The sequence below is a fragment of the Lynx rufus genome, unplaced genomic scaffold (genome assembly GCF_022079265.1).
Source record: "Lynx rufus isolate CCGP_SWC_20201006 ecotype Redwood Valley unplaced genomic scaffold, mLynRuf1.p SCAF_20, whole genome shotgun sequence".
Taxonomy (NCBI): domain Eukaryota; kingdom Metazoa; phylum Chordata; class Mammalia; order Carnivora; family Felidae; genus Lynx; species Lynx rufus.
Window position 1 is genome coordinate 138,855 of NW_025814835.1, and position 17,045 is coordinate 155,899.

Here is a 17,045-nt window from a genome sequence, read left to right on the forward strand (position 1 = left end):
GGCGTGGGCTCCACCTGGAGTCGGCCTACCCTGAGGGGGAGCTGCTCATGGGAGCAGATGCCTTTGTTGGGGTTCCGCTTTTCGTCTGGGGGGCACACTCCGTCCCCGACGCTGGGCCGCATCCCAGCGGCAGCTTCGCACCCCTTGGGCCCGCAGACACAGCTCCCTCCCAGCGGCAGACTCACCGTCCCACCCTGCTACGCCAGAGGATGCCCGGCCGGTGCTCTGCCCAAGGCGTCTCCCGAACAGTTTTATCCCAAGTCTTGTCTGTGTCTCTCTCCTACCAGTTCCTGGTTTCCTCGGGGCAGGGGCTCCTGACCCTGGAAGGACTTCAGTGAGCACTTGCTGCCACGTGAGGTTCAGAGCCTCCAGCAGCAGCGGGAAGCAGGAACCCTTCCGCACGATAAGGGAACAAAAGCAGCCGCGGGTGAGAATCGCAAGATCCATTTCGATGAAATCGCAAAAGCACAGACAAGCGGTGGTCACGTCTGCAGAGGAGTGCAGGACGTATTCAGGTGTCACAAACACAATTTTAAAAGTTGCCTTTTCTCAAAAAATCCTGGGATCCTTGCGATATCCGTGCGGATAAGAAATGACAAGAACTCGCTGAGGTGTGATCGATTGACTGATAGGCTCACACCTGGGAAGGGGCTCCTGGAACTAAGAGAAGAATCGCACATTTTGGAGTTACGAAATGGAGAGAGAGTGGCGATGGGCACTCCCAGGTGCTCTGCCAGCGGCGCCCACGATGGCTGTGGACCACTGTCCTCCTGTCTCCCCCCAGCGCTCCCACTCGCGCTTCCTGGCGCTCATCTCCGTCTAATCAGTCGGTCTTCGGTCCCGCGAACGAGGAAGGGCCAGTGTTGACACGCAGACTGTCTCGTGGGTGCCCGTGAGTGTTGTCACTGCTACCGCTGCAGGGGCCTCTGGCAAGTGTGAAGATGTCCGAGATGCAGCCGACTCCCTGGGATCAGGCGCGGGCAACACGGACACACGCGTGGGGCCAACTGCTCGGCAAACCCCTGTCATCTGGTCCCAGAAGCACTTTCCTCGGGGAGCCGCAGAGGCTGGATGTGTGCGTGCAAGTGTGTGTTTATCGAAAAGAGAGGAAAGAACAACAAAACGATGTCATTCTGATGAGAGGAGACGCTTCCTTCAGGGCTCCCAGAGGCCACCTGCCTGTTTCCTTCCTCTGCTTTCAACTTTTGAAAATGTTCCTTTAAGTCAAGCTCCTGACAGGGTCTCCCTGGTTGATGAACGAATGTGTTTGGCCTCAGTCACGTGCCACCACGGCCCATGGAGGGTAGAGCATCCCACGCACCCGGGCCACGTCACGGGCCCGAGCGTCCTGACTTCACCTGAGGCCCCTGGGACACCAGGAAGGAGTGTGGAGGGTGCACGGCCGTGCCCGAGGCTTCCTCCACCTCTGCAAACACCTGCAGGACTGTCCGAAGGAACAGCCTTTTCCTACTTAAGGCGCTGCCTCCCGCACTCCCTGCTTGTCTCGTCCTGTCATCTACTAACCAAAAATAAGGAAGAATGACTCACTTTCTCTACCGAGTACTAAACACATCTTCAGTTACACTGCTGGTTGGCAAACACTTCATTCCTGGGTGCTCATTTCTGATTAAGCTAGGAAAGGAAAGGAGTCTCTGATTTAGAAGTGCAAGAGAGGGGCGCCTGGGGGGCTCAGGCAGTTAAGCGTCCGACTTCGGCTGGGGTCATGATCTCACAGCTCTTGAGTTCGAGCCCCATGTCGGGCTCTGTGCTGACAGCTCGGAGCCTGGATCCTGCTTCAATTCTGTGTCTCCCTCTCTCTCTGACCCTACCCTGCTCCAGCTGTCTCTCATAAATGAATAAATGTTAAAAAAATTTTTTTTTAATTTACAAGTGCAAAAGAGGAAATACATAGAACATTTTTAGGAACTCAACAGGAGTTCAAGGAGTCCTTGTGGCCAGCTTCCTGTCCCCAGGAAAGTTCCTGGCACCTGGAGCGCCCCCCACCCCAGGCTGGCGGTGGGAACACAGAGGCATGACCTTGGCCGGTGGGGGACGCCCTGCACTACAGAGCGGCGCTCCCGTGAGGGTGCCCCTGGAGCTAGGGCAGCCAGAGCGCACATCTCACTCACTAGCAGGCCCAGGGCTTCCCCTTCCCAGCACGGATTGTTTTCGTGTTTTCGTATAATGCAGCGCACGTCTGTCCCTGGCCGTGTGCAACCATGAACATCCATACCGCGGACGATGAAAGGGAGTGATGGTCACTGGCTGCTCCCACCCTCAGCCTACCCAGCTGACACCTGGTGACCAGGCTGCAATGCTGCCTTTGAAGGCAAAGAAGGGAACGTGCAAATGCTGCCACCTAGAATAATTTTTTGGATTTTGTTCCCGTTTTTTATTGTGGTAAAGTGCTCATAAAATTTGCCATCTTAACGATTTTTTAGCGTAGGACTCAGTGTCCCCCTCACTACCGTGCGTCTGCTCTGTCAGCTTGCAAAACTGAAACGCAATCCGCATGTAACACCGACTCCCCCTGCTCCGGCACCACCACCCTGCTTTCTGTGTGACTGTGACTCCGCCAAGGACTTCACGTGAGTGGGACGACGCAGGATTTGTCTTCTTGTGGCTGGCTCACACCCCCCGAGCATCATGTTCTCCGTGTGGCTCGTGTCCCACAGGCGTCGGGACTGCCTTCCTTTTAAATGCTGAATGATATGCCACTGTGTGGATAAACCACATTTTGGGTTGCTTCTGCTTTGGGGCTATTAAATAAGGGTGCTATGAACATTTCTCTATTAGTGACGTTCAACATCTTTCTGGGTTTTGTGAACGTTTGTGTGTCTTCTTTGGAGAGTGTGTGTCCGAGTCCTTTGCCTTTTGTTGTTGTTGCCGCCATTACCACAACTGGATTTTGGAAAGTGAGGCAGAGTCAGCATTTCACATTGTAGCCGTTCAGGTGTGCAGCTGGTGTATAGAATGATATACTAGGTATGCAGAGGTTGTTTGATATTTGCATATATTGTGAACTCTTCCCATTTCTGAATTGGGACCTTGTTACTGAGTTTTAGGAGTTTTCTATATTCTGAATATTAATCCCGATAAGATACACAATTTGCAAACACTGTCTCCCATTCTGTGGGTTACCTTTTTTTCACTGTTGTTCACACTTGTGATGCACAAAGTTTTTAAAATTTGCATGAAGTCCAGTTTGTCTTTTTTTCTTCTGTTGCCTCTGCCTTTGGTGTCAAATCCAATAAATCATCAGGTATTATGAAGCTTTTCTCCTGTGTTTTCTCCTAAATTGTATAGTGCGAGGTCTTACATTGAGGTCTTTGATCCTTTTTTTAGTTAATTTTTGTGTATGGCATTAAGTAGGCGTCCAACTTCATTCTTTTGCATGTGGCTATCCAGTGTTCCCAGCCCCGTTTGCTGAGAAGACACTGCTTTCTCCACTGACCGGATCTGGGGGGCTTACTTATGGTCTCTCTATTCTATTCCATTGGTCTATCTGTCTTTATCCCAGTGCTACACCTTTTTGATTACTATAGCTCTGTGGTTACTTTTAAAATCAGGAAGTGTAACTCTTCCAGTCTTGTTCTTCATTTTCAGGATTATTTTGGCTGTTTGGGATTTCTTGAGATTCAATATGAATTTTAGAATGGGTTTTACTGTTTCTGAAAAAAAAAAAAAGCCATTCGGTTTTAATAAGAATTCCAATGCATCTATAGAGCACTTAGGGTAATATTGACATTTAACAATAAGTCTCCCAGTCCATGATCATGGGATGTGTTTCCATTTATTTAGGTCTTTTTAAAAATATTTTTGAGGAGGGGAGAGGGGCAGAGGGAGAGAAAGAGAGAGAATCTTAAGCAGGCTCCATGCTCAGCAGAGAGCCTGACATGGGACTTGATCCCGTGACCCTGAGATAATGACCTGAGCTGAAATCAAGAGTCAGACGCCCAACCGACTGAGCCACCCAGATGCCCCCTCGCCCGTTTATTTATGTCTTAATTTCTTTCAGCAGTGTTCTGTAGTTTTCATTATACAAGGCTTCACCTCCTTGGCTAAGCTAATTCCTAAGTATTTTATTCTTTTTGAGGCTGTCAAATGGGATTGTGTTTGTAATCTCCTTTTCAGATCATTCACTGCTCGTTTATGGAAGATGCTTTTTTGTGTGTTGATTTGTATCCTGCTACTTTGCAGAATTAGCTTATTGGAGCTAACAGCTTTTTCATGGAGTCTTTAGCATTTTCCACATTTAAGATCAGATCGTCTGCAAAGAGAGATGGTTTTACTTCTTCCTTTCCAATTTGAAAGTGTTTTATTTCTTTTTCTTGCCTAACTGCTCTGGCTAGGACTTCCAGTACTGTGTTGAACAGAAGTCATGGAAGCAGCAGTCTGTGCCTTCTTCGCGCTCTTAGAGGACAAGCTTTTTTTTCCACCATTGAGTATTATGTTTGCTATGATTTTTTCGTATGTAGATTTTCTTATGTGGAGGCGGTTTGCTTTTAGTCCTATTTTGTTGAGTGTTTTTATAATGAAAGGGTGTTGTATTTTGTCAAATGCTTTTTCTGCATCAAGATGATCATGTGTTTTTCCCTTCGTTTTGTTGATATGGTACGTCACATTGATTTTTGTATGTTGACTCACCCTTGCATTCCAGGGGAGAGTCCCACTTGTCATGGTGTATAATCCTCTTAATATACTGCTAAACTTTGTTTGCAAGTATTTTGTTGAGTATTTTTGCATCAGTGAGCATAAGGAATATTGGTCTGTGGGCTTTTTTCCATTGTGCTGTCTTTGTCTGGCTTTGGTATCAGGGTAATGCTAGCCTTAGAATTAGTTTGGAACTATTCTCTCTTCTTCAAATTTTTGGAAAAGTTGGAGAAAGATTGGTATTATTTCCTCTTTAATGTTTGGCAGAATTCATCAGTAAAGCCATCAGGTCCAGGACTGTTCTTTGTTGAGAGAGCATTGATCACTGATTCAATCTCCTTACTATTTATAGATCTATTCCGATTTTGTATTTCTTCATGATTCAGCCTTGGTAGGTTTTATGATTCTCGAAGTGTATCCATCTAGGTGACCCAACTTGTTGGCATGCAATTGCTCCTAGTACTTTCTTAAAATCTATTTCATTTCTGTAGAAATGGTAGCGGTGTCCCCACTTTAATTTCTGATTTTAGTCATTAGTCTTTTTTTTAAGTTTATTTATTTTTGAGAGAGAGAGAGCGTGCGCACGTGCGTGTGCAAGTGGGAGAGGGGCAGAGAGAGAGGGAGACACAGAACCTAAAGCAGCCTCCAGGCTCCAAGCTGTCAGCACAGAGCCCTTATGCAGGGCTCAAACCTTTGGCAAGGTCATGATCTGAGCCAAAGTTGGATGCTTAACTGACTGAGCCACCCAGGCGCCCCAAGTCTTCTCTTTTTCTTAGTCCATTTAACGTTTTGTCAATATTATTGGTCTTTCTGAAGAACTAACCTTTTCTGTCATTGATTTTCTCTATTGTTTTTATATCCTGTACCGCATATATCTCTAATCATTATTATTTCCTTCCTTCTGCTTTGAGCGTACTTTGTTCTTATTTTTCTAGTGCTTTAAGTTGTAAAGTTGGGTTGTTGATTTGAGATCTTTCCTGATATTAACATAAGCATTTATAGGTATAAATTTCCTTCTCAGGATTGCTTTTGCTACATCCCTTGAGTTTTGGTTGTGTTTTTGTTTTCATTCATCCCTAAGTATTTTCTCATTTCCCTGTGATTTGTTCTTTGAGCCATTGGTTGTTACAAAGTGTTGTTTAGTTTTTACATTGTAGTGAATTTTCTAGTTTTCTTTATGTTACTGATTTCTGCCTCCTCGTGCTGTGGTCAGGGAAGATACTTTGTATGATATCTATCTTTTAAAATCTATTGAAACTTAATTTGTGGCTTAACATTTGGTCTATTATGGAAAATGTCCCAGGTGCACTTGAGGAAATCAAGTATCGTCTTCTTCTTGGGTGGAATGTTCTGTATGTATCTCTCAGGTCTAGTTGGCTTATTGTGTTATGTCCTCTGTTTGCCCACTTATCTTGTCTGGTTTTTGTGTCCCTTATTATGAGAGGGGTATTGGAGTCACCAGCTGTTATCTTAAAACTGTTTCCACCTTCAGTTGTGTCAGGTTTGCTGCCTATCTTTTGATTGTCTGTTACTAGGTGTGTAAATGTTTGTAATTGTTTTATCTTCTTGCTCTATTGATCCCTTTATTAATATGTAATATCCTTTGTCTTGTGTAACTTTTTTTTTTAATGTTTATTTATTTTTAAGACAGAGAGAGACAGAGCATGAACGGGGGAGGGTCAGAGAGAGAGGGAGACACAGAATCTGAAACAGGCTCCAGGCTCTGAGCGGTCAGCACAGAGCCCGACGCGGGGCTTGAACTCACGGACAGCGAGATCATGACCTGAGCCGAAGTCAGACGCTTAACCGACTGAGCCACCCAGGTGCCCCCCTTGTGTAACTTTTTTTATTTAAAGTCTGTTTTGTCTGATATTAGTAGAACCACGCCTGCTTTTTCATGGAAACTTTTTCCTTTCACTTTCCTGTTTGTGTCACTGGGTCACAAGAGAGTCTCTTGTCAAGACAGCATATTGTTGGATCATGTGTTTTTATTCATTCTGCCAGCCTGCATTTTCATTTGAGGGCCTGATTCATTTGCATATAAAGGAACTACTGATAAGAAGGGACTTCTGTCCCTGTGCTCTTGGTTTTCTATATGCCCCTTAGCTTTTTTTGTCCCTCATGGCTTGCATTCCTCTCTTCTTTCGTGTTAATTTTTTTGTAGTGAAATGTTTAAATCCCTTCTTAATGTCCTTCGTGTCAATTCTATAGTAATTTTCTTCGTGGTTACAGCTAACTTCCGAAGGATCTAATGTAATTGATAGAAGCAGACATTTGGTAACAGCACGGCAGCTCCAAACACAACGCTCTGTTGTTGGTGCCACAAAATTACATTATACATGTGTGCCCCAAAACACAAACTGATAACCCTTGTAAACACGTAAGTCGTCTATGTTGTGTAGATGACAAAATTTGACGTTACAAACCAAAGTTACAATAATACCAGCTTTTAGACAAATAATTCTTATCCTTTAAATATATTAGTTTCTTGGGGCGCCTGGGTGGATCGGTCGGTTGAGCATCCGACTTCAGCTCAGGTCATGATCTCACGGTCCGTGGGTTCGAGCCCCGCGTCGGGCTCTGTGCTGACAGCTCAGAGCCTGGAGCCTGTTTCCGATTCTGTGTCTCCCTCTCTCTGTGACCCTCCCCCGTTCATGCTCTGTCTCTCTCTGTCTCAAAAATAAATAAACGTTAAAAAAAAAATTTTTAAAAATAAATAAATATATTAGTTTCTTAAATCATGTAGAAACAAAAAGAGCACCTACAGACTATTGTGATAATAGTCTATTATACAAGTTATATATTGTTATAATAATGCTAGCTTTTATAATAGTCCTTGTATTTACCTTCATTCAGATCTTTATTTCTCACACAGCTTCAAGTTACTGTCTAGTTGTCCTTCACTTCACCTGAAAGACTCCCTTGAACATGACTTGCCAGGCAGGTCTAGTGATACAAACTTTCTCAGCTTTCATATATCTGGGAGTGTGAATTTCTCCCTCACTTTGCAAAGGCAGTTTGCTGGATATAGGATTCTTGATTGACAGTTATTTTCTTCTAGTACTTTGAATGTATCAGCCCCCTGCCTCCTGGCCTCCAGTTCCTGATGAGAAATGTTAATGATAGACTGATAATCTGATAAGGGTCCCTGGTGACTCATTTCTTGCTGCTTTCAAGAGTCTCTCTGTCTTTATAAAGTGGATTATAATGTGTCTACATGTGGGTCTGTTTGAGTTCATCTTAGAGTTCATTGAGTTTATTAGATGTTTATATTCATGCATTTCATCAAATGTGGAAGTTTTCAGGCATTATTTCTTCAGCTGTTCCCTGGGCCACATTCTCTTCTTCCAAGACTCCCATGATGCATGTGTTGGTTCCCTAAATGGTGTCCCAAAGTTTCTTTAGGCTCTATTCACTATTCTTCAAGCATTTTTTCTTTCTGTTGCTTAGACACGCTAACTTTCATTGTCTTATATTCAAGTTCACTGATTCCTTCTGCCTATTCATATCTGACAATGATTTTTTTCATTTTGATTATTATACTCTTCAGCTGCAGAATTTCTATTTGGTAACATTTTAGGTTTTCTGTCTCTCTATCAATATTTCCATTTTGTTGATATATCATCTTCTTACTTCCTCCAAATCTTCCTTTAGTTTCTTGAGCATTTTTAAGGCTGGTTTTTTTTTCTAATTTTAGTAAGTTGCATTGTAATATTTTCAGGTGTATGGTAGTGGTTCAACAATTATATACATTATTAAATGGTCACTACAGTAAGTGTAATTACCATCTGTTACCAAAAAAGTTGTCAGTATTATTGACTATATTCCCTATGCTGTACTTTTCATCACTGACTTATTTTATAACTGGAGGTTTGTACCTCTTATCCCCTTCACCTGTTTCATTCTGTCCCCTAACCCTCCTCCCTCTGGCAGCCACCAGTTTTTTCTCTGTATTTAGGAGTCTGTTTCTGGTTTTGCTGTTGTTCTTTTTATTTATTTTGTTTTTTTAGATTCTGCATGCAAGTGAAATCATCCAATATTTGTGTCTCTCTGACACAATTTCACTTAGCATAATGCAGTCAAGGTCCGTCCACATTGTTACAAATGGCAAGACTTCACTCTTTATGGTTGAATAATGTACATATATGTACATATATGTACATATATTGTACATGTATGTACCACATCTTCTTTATCCAACAGTGGCACTGCTTCCATATCTTGGCTATTGTAATCAATGCTGCAATAAACATATGAGTGCCTATATCTTTTCAAATTACTGTTTTTGCTAATGTTTGTATATGGTATAAGATAATAGTCTAGTTTCATTCTTTTCCATATGGTTGTCCAGTTTTCATGGCCTATTTATTCAAGAGTGTCCTTCCCCCAGTGTATATTCTTGTCTCTTTTGTCATAAGTTAATTGACCATATATGTGTGAGTTTATTTCTAGGCTGTCTATGTTGTTCTATTGGTCTGTCATCTATTCTTTTTAATTTTTTTAAATTTTTTAATGTTTATTTATTTTTGAGAGAGGGGGGCAGAGAGAGAGAGAGGGAGACACAGAATCCGAAGCAGGATCCAGGCTCTGCGCTGTCAGTACAGAGCCCGAGGTGGGGCTCAAACCCACCAACCATGAGATCATGACCTGAGCCGAAGTCAGATGCCTATCCAACTGAGCCACCCAGGCACCCCACTTTTTAATTTTTTTAATGTTTACTTATTTGAGAGAGAGAGAAAGTGTGAGCGGAGGAGGGACAGACAGAGGAGAGAGAGAGAGAGAAAATCCCAAGCAGGCTCTGCTCTGTCAGAGAAGAACCTGATGTGGGGCTCAATCTCACGAACCATGAGATCAGGACCCGAGCTGAAATCAAGAGTTGGACGCTGGACCGACTGAGCCACCCAGGTGCCCCGGTCTATTGTCTGTTCTTATGCCAATGCCATACAGTTTTGTTTACTACAGCTTTGTAATCTAGTTTGAAACCAGGGAGCATGATACCTCCAGCTTTGTTGTTTCTCAAGATTGCTTTGGCTGTTTGGGGTCTTTTGTGGTTCCATACAAATTTTAGGGTTGTTTGTTCTATTTCTGTGAAAAATGCCACTGGCATTTTGATAGGGATTTCAGTGAATCTGTAGATTGCTTTAGGTAATATGGACATTTTAACAACATTAATTCTTCCGGTCAGTGAGCATGGAATATCTTTCCATTTACTTGTGTCTTCTTCAGTTTCTTTTGTAAGTGTCTTAGAGTTTTCAGTTCATAGATCTTTCACTTCCTTGGTTAGGTTTATTCCTAGGTGTTTTATTATTTTTGTTGGAATTGTAAATGGGATTGTTTTCTTAATTTTCCTTTCTGCTAGTGTGTTATTAGTTATTATACACAATAGATTTCTGTATATTGATTTTGTATCCTACAGCTTTACTGAATTCATTTATTCTAATAGTTTTTTGGTGGAGTCTTTAGGGTTTTCTGTATGTAATCTTATCATCTGCGAGTAGTGACAGTTTTACTTCTTCCTTCCCAATTTGGATGTCCCTTGTTTCTTTCTCTTGTCTGACTGTTCCACCTGCAACTTCTAATACCATTTTGAATAAAACTGGTGAGTAAACATCATTGACTTGTTTCTGATCTCAGGGGAAAAGATGCCAGCGTTTCACTATTGACTATGATGTAAGCTATAGGTTATCATACATGGCCTTTATTATGTTGAGGTATGTTTCCTCTACACCCACTTTGTTGAGAGTTTTTATCATAAGCAGATGTTGAATTTTGTCAAATGCTTTTTCTTCATTAAGATGATCACATTTTGGGGCGCCTGGGTGGCGCAGTCGGTTAAGCGTCCGACTTCAGCCAGGTCACGATCTCGCGGTCTGTGAGTTCGAGCCCCGCGTCGGGCTCTGGGCTGATGGCTCAGAGCCTGGAGCCTGTTTCCGATTCTATGTCTCCCTCTCTCTCTGCCCCTCCCCCGTTCATGCTCTGTCTCTCTCTGTCCCAAAAATAAATAAACGTTGAAAAAAAAAATTTTTAAAAAAAAGATCACATTTTGTTAATGTGGTCATCACACTGATTGATTTGCAGATATTGAACCTTCCATGCATCCCTGAAATATATCCCACCTGATCCTTCTAATGTAGCATTGAATTTGGTTTGCTAATATGTTGTTGAGGATTTTCACATCTATGTTCATCAGAGACATGGCCTCATTTTCTTTTTTTGGAGTGTCCTTGGTTTTGAGTTGCATGTCATGGTAATGCTGCCCTTGAAGAATGACTTCTAAAATTTTCCTTCCTCTTCTATTTTTTGAAATAGCTTGAGAAGCACAGGCATTAACTCTTCTTTAATGTTTAGTGGAGGGGTGCCCAGGTGGCTCAATCGGTTGAGCGTCCACCTCTGGATCTTGTCTCACGTCATGGTCCCAGGGTCATGGGATCAAGCCCCACATCGGGCTCCATGCTCAGCTGGGAGCCTGGGATTTTCTTTCTCCCCTCTTCCTTGCTCATGCTGTCTTTCTCTCTAACATAAAATAATAAGATAAAATATTAAATATAAAATATTTGGTAGAATTCACCTGTGCCAGAGTTTTCTGATTACCAATTCAATTTTGTTACTAGTAATCTGTTCAGATTTTCTGTTTCTTCCTGATTCAGTCTTGGAAGATTGTATGTTTCTAGGAATTTACCTATTGCTTCCAGGTTGTCCAATTTGTTGGTGTATAATTTTTCATGGTAATTTCTTATAATCCTTTGGATTTCTGTGATGTCAGTTTTAAATTCTCTCATTTATAATTTTATTTACTTGAGTTCTTTTTTTCTTGATGAGTCTGGCTAAAGGTTTATCAGTTTTGCTTACCTTATCAAAGAACGGCTCTTCGTTTCATTGGTCGTTTATATTGTCTTTTGGTCTCTATTTATTTTTGCCCTGGTCTTTTTTGTTTCCTTCCTTGTGCTAACTTTGGGCTTTATTCTTATTATAGTCTTTTTCAGGTGTAAGGTCAGATTGTTTGGGACTTTTTTTGTTTCTTGAGGTAGGCCTATATTGCTGTAAACTTCCCTCTTAGAACTGTTTTTGCTGCATCCTAAAAAAAAACTATTGTGTTTCCATTTTCATTTGTCTCCAGGAAATTTTTTTTATTTCCTCTTTGATTTCTTTGTTGCTCTCCTGGAATTAGGCTTTACTGGTTTTCAAAGCTTCCAGGGTTAAGCCTTGCTGATTTTTAAGGCTAGATATTATGGGGACTCATCTTCCTGGTGCAGGTTCCCAGGACCACGGATGCCATGCCCATTGGGCTTGATCCCCTTACTCCTCAGGGAGTGTGATATCCTCTCTGCATCTGTGATTCCCTTCTCATGTGCCAGGGGTTTGTTTCCTGACTCAGTCTTTGCCCCTCCTGTCCTTCTTGGTGTGGCTTTTTCTTTCTGTCCTTGGCTGTGGAAGAGCCACTGTACTAGCTTCAGGTTGTTCTCAGATTGAGTTGCATTACATGTAGGGGGTGCCTGGGTGTATTCAGTGTGTCTGTGGGAGGAGGTGAGCTCAGAATCCTCCTATTCCACCATCTTCCCCATGGTCTCAAGGCAATTGTGTTAAAGTCTCTCAAGTAGATCTGACACCGGGTCCTTTTTAGGGACAGATTCTGTTGAATTATCTTTTTCCTTGCAATGGGCCGAAGTCCCCTCTTTCTTTGTGTACCTTGTGATTTGCTGAGCGCTGGACATTCGAATCTCATGATGCGGTTACTCTGGAAATCAGATTCTCCCCCTTCCCCAAGGTTTGCTGTTGCGTTGTCGTCGTTCTTTTCATGGTTACAGGCTCTGTGCCGGGGGTCAACCTGAGGTGTCCATTTAATGTCTTCCCCGGTCTTTTCTGAGCCTTTCCTTGGACATGTGCCGTCGCTTCCTAACTTCCCCCAAATAGGCAGCTGTTTTTCAATGTCCTAGTCTTTAACGTGTAGCTCCCAAAAGGGGAAAAGTGGAAAACAAAAGGGGGATAAGAGGGCACTTATCCCCTTGAAGTCACTCGAGCTGGAGCTGGAGGGGTGACAGCAATGGCCGCCAGCCTCTGAGTCCGCACCGGTGTGGTCAGAGCATGGCCTCCTGCCGTTTGGGGGACGGGGTCCTTTTCGTCCACCTGGCTTCTGCGGGCTGCTCCAGAAACACGTGCCCGGCTGCCTGCCACATGGCTGGGGCGCGGGACGGGTAGGTGCTGCTGTGCTGCGAGCTGGAATGGACCAAAATCGACTACTTCTCCCGGACACGTGGCAGGCCTCGGGCAGAGTCCAGAGTTCCAAAGCAGTCCCATCACACAGGTTCCGCCCCTGCTGTTGTCATCTGGGGGGGGAGAGATTCCCGGGGCCCCTGCTCTGCCGTCTTCCCAGAATGCAATCAGGCACTTTTAAGCCTTCCAGCCATTGTTAATTCTCTTTATTGTAGTCTCATTCCTGCCTCTTCACCTTGCAGTCATGTTGGTTGTGTGGGGGTGGTTTTGGACAGTTCCAGAGAGCTAACTGTAGGGACGCGATTGGACTTAACGATACGGCCAGCCCAACTGATGCCAGATGGCTGTGGGCTCTGAAAGTTACTCCAGCGTATCATCCTAGAGGTTGAGACTTTCCAGAAAAGTGAAGTCCTATACATATGGGCGAGACTTGTAGGGAATTAGCTGAAAGACGTGATGTGATGGTGGTGCCCACTGCCTCAGAGTTCTGTGGGGTCCCAGGGCACATCCGAGGAGCAGCCCACAGGTAAGCGGCAGAGAGCCGGACCCCACGGGCAGCCCCAGCCCTCAGGCGTCGCCGTGCTGTCCGCTGCCTCCCCCTCCCATGCCCCGCCGCCCTCCTGACCGCCTCCCCCTCCCGGTGCCCCCTGTCCTGACCAGCCATCCTGACCAGTACCTCCCCCCATCCTGACCGCCACCCCCTCTGCTGTTTCAGAGGAGGCCGAGCACTGCAGCTTCGGGGCCGGTGGCTCTCTATCCCGCCGGAGGAAGGCGCTGGCGCTGCGCGAGGACGGCCCCCGCCGGCGCGCACACCTGCACATCGGCCTGCCGCACGACTTCCGCCCCGTGTCCTCCATCATCGACGTGGACATCCTGCCCGAGACGCACCGCCGCGTGAGGCTGTACAGGCACGGCTGCCAGAAGCCGCTGGGCTTCTACATCCGCGACGGCACGAGCGTGCGCGTGGCCCCGCAGGGCCTGGAGAAGGTGCCGGGCATCTTCATCTCGCGCATGGTGCCCGGCGGCCTGGCCGAGAGCACCGGGCTGCTGGCCGTGGACGACGAGGTCCTGGAGGTGAACGGCATCGAGGTGGCCGGGAAGACGCTGGACCAGGTCACGGACATGATGATCGCCAACAGCCACAACCTCATCGTCACGGTCAAGCCGGCCAACCAGAGGAACAACGTGGTGCGCGGCAGCCGCGCGTCGGGCAGCTCGGGCCGCTCCTCGGACAGCGCGGCCAGCCGCCACAGCCTGCCCGCCGCGCCCGCGCTGCTGCACCTGCAGCCCGACGACGCGGACAGCGACGACGAGCCCGACGTGGTGCTCGAGGGCGTGCTGGAGCCGCGGCCCGCGCCCAGGCCGCCGCCCCCGGGCAGCCAGGCGCGGGTCAACGGCGCGGGCCCGGCGCACAGGCTGCTCAGCTCCCTGCGCGCCGACCCTCGCCACAGCCTGGCCCTGCCGCTGCCCCCTGGCGCCGTGGAGGAGCACGGCCCGGCCGTGACGCTGTAGGGCCGCCGCGCCCCCTGGAGGCGCTGGTAACCGCGGGTCCCGGGTGCGAGTGGGGACAGGCACTGTGCGCTTCGGGCCCCTTGTTGTTGTTTTTATTTATCCCACCCTCTTGGCCCACACCCCGCGTGTGTTCCAGCTGACGGATAGAAAATACAGATACTATTTTTATAGACTTCTCCACGGAACAGAAAATGCACACGCGTGCAGTCAGTGCTCAGCCGGGGGCAGGTCCCAGCACTTTCGTAAATAAAGTGGCAGAGAGGGTCTGACCAGGTGCAGAAAATACTTCGTTTTGAAAATACTTTTATAAATGAAGCTTTAAAATTCCTTTTGAAACATAGATTCGTGTCTTTAATGTGACCCGTGCAAAAACAACCTGTGACGTCAGCACTGTTGTGAGCGCGCGCCCCGGCTGCCCTGCAGACTCCGCTCGCCGGCAGGAATGAGGGAGGAAGGTGGCAGCCAGAGCCTGGCTTTGAAGAGTCAGTGCGCCCAAGCCTGTAACAGGTATGACCAGTGACAATGAATTTCAGACAGCCAAGCGGGTGCCGGACCCCCACACATCCCAGGGGAAAAGCTCACGTGGATCACGGCACCTGCGGGGGCTCAGCCTCTGGGCGGGCGAACTTAGCCCTGCGGGGTTGGAAGGTACTGGAAGGTAAGTCTCAGCAATACTTTCGTGACCAAAAGCCATCATTAACTCGGAGATAAAAACTAGTCTTTTCCTGGGGTTTGAGTCTGAGGGCAATTTTTGAAATATTTTCAGTGGAAATGATGGATAAGCCCACCACACACCCCTGGCAGGCCTCTGAAAGCTCACAGCCATTTGGATGTGTAGTTTCTGTTATCTTTGTTTTAAATTCACAAGTCACGTGGAACTTACTGATTTTTAACACAGACTAAATTCATTATCACTTCCCTTTGATCTTCCACCAATATTTATATATTTAGTAATTTTATAGGTTTATTCATGTTTGATCCAATATTATATGAAGTGTATTTTGTTTGAATCCAATGTGGAGGAGAAAATGTTACACTTATACTCTGAGAACTAAACTTTGACCAAATAAAGCTTTCATATAAATACAAGTAAAAATATTTTTTTAGGATGCCTTTCTTGGGACAGTATACGGCTGCTTCTCCTGTGGTCCAGCACCCCCTGCTGGTCAGCCACAGAACTGTCCTGACTTCATGGATGTCAGGCTGCTAACAGATTGAAAATAGTATCTCAACATCTTCATTTTTCTTCATTAAGTGTAAAAGCAAATAATTTTTCCTTTGGAAACTATTTATTAGGCAGAAATAGCTTTTATTGAGCAGTTGTGGTTTCCTGCAGCTATGTTTGATTTTGTTATTTGTGTGCCAGGATCACTATTGGTTGTGTTCCTAAGCACAGGGAAGGCCAGAGATGCTCTCCCGTTGAGGTAGAGGGTGAGAGTCCAAACACATCCAAATTTATGGGCTCCAGTGAGCTGTATGAGCATCTTTTCTGGCATCCAAGCAGTCAGAAGTGGGGTTTTTTTTACTACGATAAGTATTATAGAACCAAAAGTCTAATGCTAGTTACTATCACAAATGAAATGTTCTTTTGCTGAGTTATTGCTGGTTTTTTAATATCTTGTTGAGTAACTGGTCTGTCACCAAGAAGGAAAGTTATATTTCTTAACGTGTTTTAAATTAAGCAAATGTGAATAATTTTTTAGGGAAAGAAGAAAAAAACCTACCACTCCGAGATTTGTATGCTGTTGTTTATAATATTAGGAGTTCTGAATTTCTTGGAACAGCTGCTTGAGTGTATTTTTGTACCCAGATCTTTACTTCTGCCATTTTCTTCTTAAACAAACAAAAAAAAACTATGTTGTATTACACATTAAAGTTTTGTTGGTTTTATATATCAAAGAATAAAAACTTTTTCTCTGCAATTAATGATACTTTTCACTTGTGTTCTAAATATTGGAGAAACGACCAGTTAATGCCGAGCAGAGAGAGGCTTACCTCAGAATGGAGCACCTCCAGTATGTACCCAGTGCCTATCTTGTGCCATATTTTTTCACTTAATCTTCATACGTGTTCTATGAATCTGTACATGTTCCATGCTCCATTAATCTTCATACATGTTCCATGAGGCAAGTAACACTGTCCCTTTTACAGATGACAAAATGGGCTGAAGCTCAAGCAGGTTGTGGGTCATTGCAGATAACCAAGTTGTAGTTGATGGGAGACAGATGTGTTTTAGGTCTAGAAACTTCTTTTTAAGTCCTTTTGAAGAAAAGATTTTCCAAATGCTTACTATACAGCGTTTCTTGAATATACCCAGGTTTGCAAAATTGCCATTAATGCTCCTTCATTCTGACATTGCTAAGCATAGTGCAGAGGAACGCGATCTACGCACTCAGCCATCACAGATATCACGGTGATAGCAGCGGGCACCGAGAATTCCCGGAAGAAATGTGCTTTCTACAAGCGTTCATCAACATAACCCTTTCAATGACACGGAGCTGTGGCAACGCTGTCCCAGTTCATAGTTGAGGAAACTCTGGACGGTCACCCCCACAGTCAGAAGAGACGGGGCTAAGCTGGTCACGGAGGTGGAGAGGCGGCTGCACACGCCTGGCTGTGCAGCTGGTGCACATCTGCCTGACCGATCATCCATCCACACCAAGCCCGGG

The 17,045-nt window shown here is 45.3% G+C and overlaps 1 protein-coding gene across 2 annotated transcripts in view; it reads left to right on the forward strand.

The window, feature by feature from the left end:
• The window catches only part of PARD6G (par-6 family cell polarity regulator gamma), a 92,124-nt gene extending 75,826 nt beyond the window's left edge, over nucleotides 1–16,298 (forward strand). For both annotated transcript variants that reach the window (XM_047086208.1, XM_047086209.1), the window contains one exon: nucleotides 13,580–16,298. In XM_047086208.1, coding sequence (XP_046942164.1) covers nucleotides 13,580–14,376 — 797 coding nt within the window. In that variant the 3' untranslated portion in view covers nucleotides 14,377–16,298. The remainder of the gene's footprint in view (nucleotides 1–13,579) is intronic.
• Nucleotides 16,299–17,045: the final 747 nt, after the last annotated feature.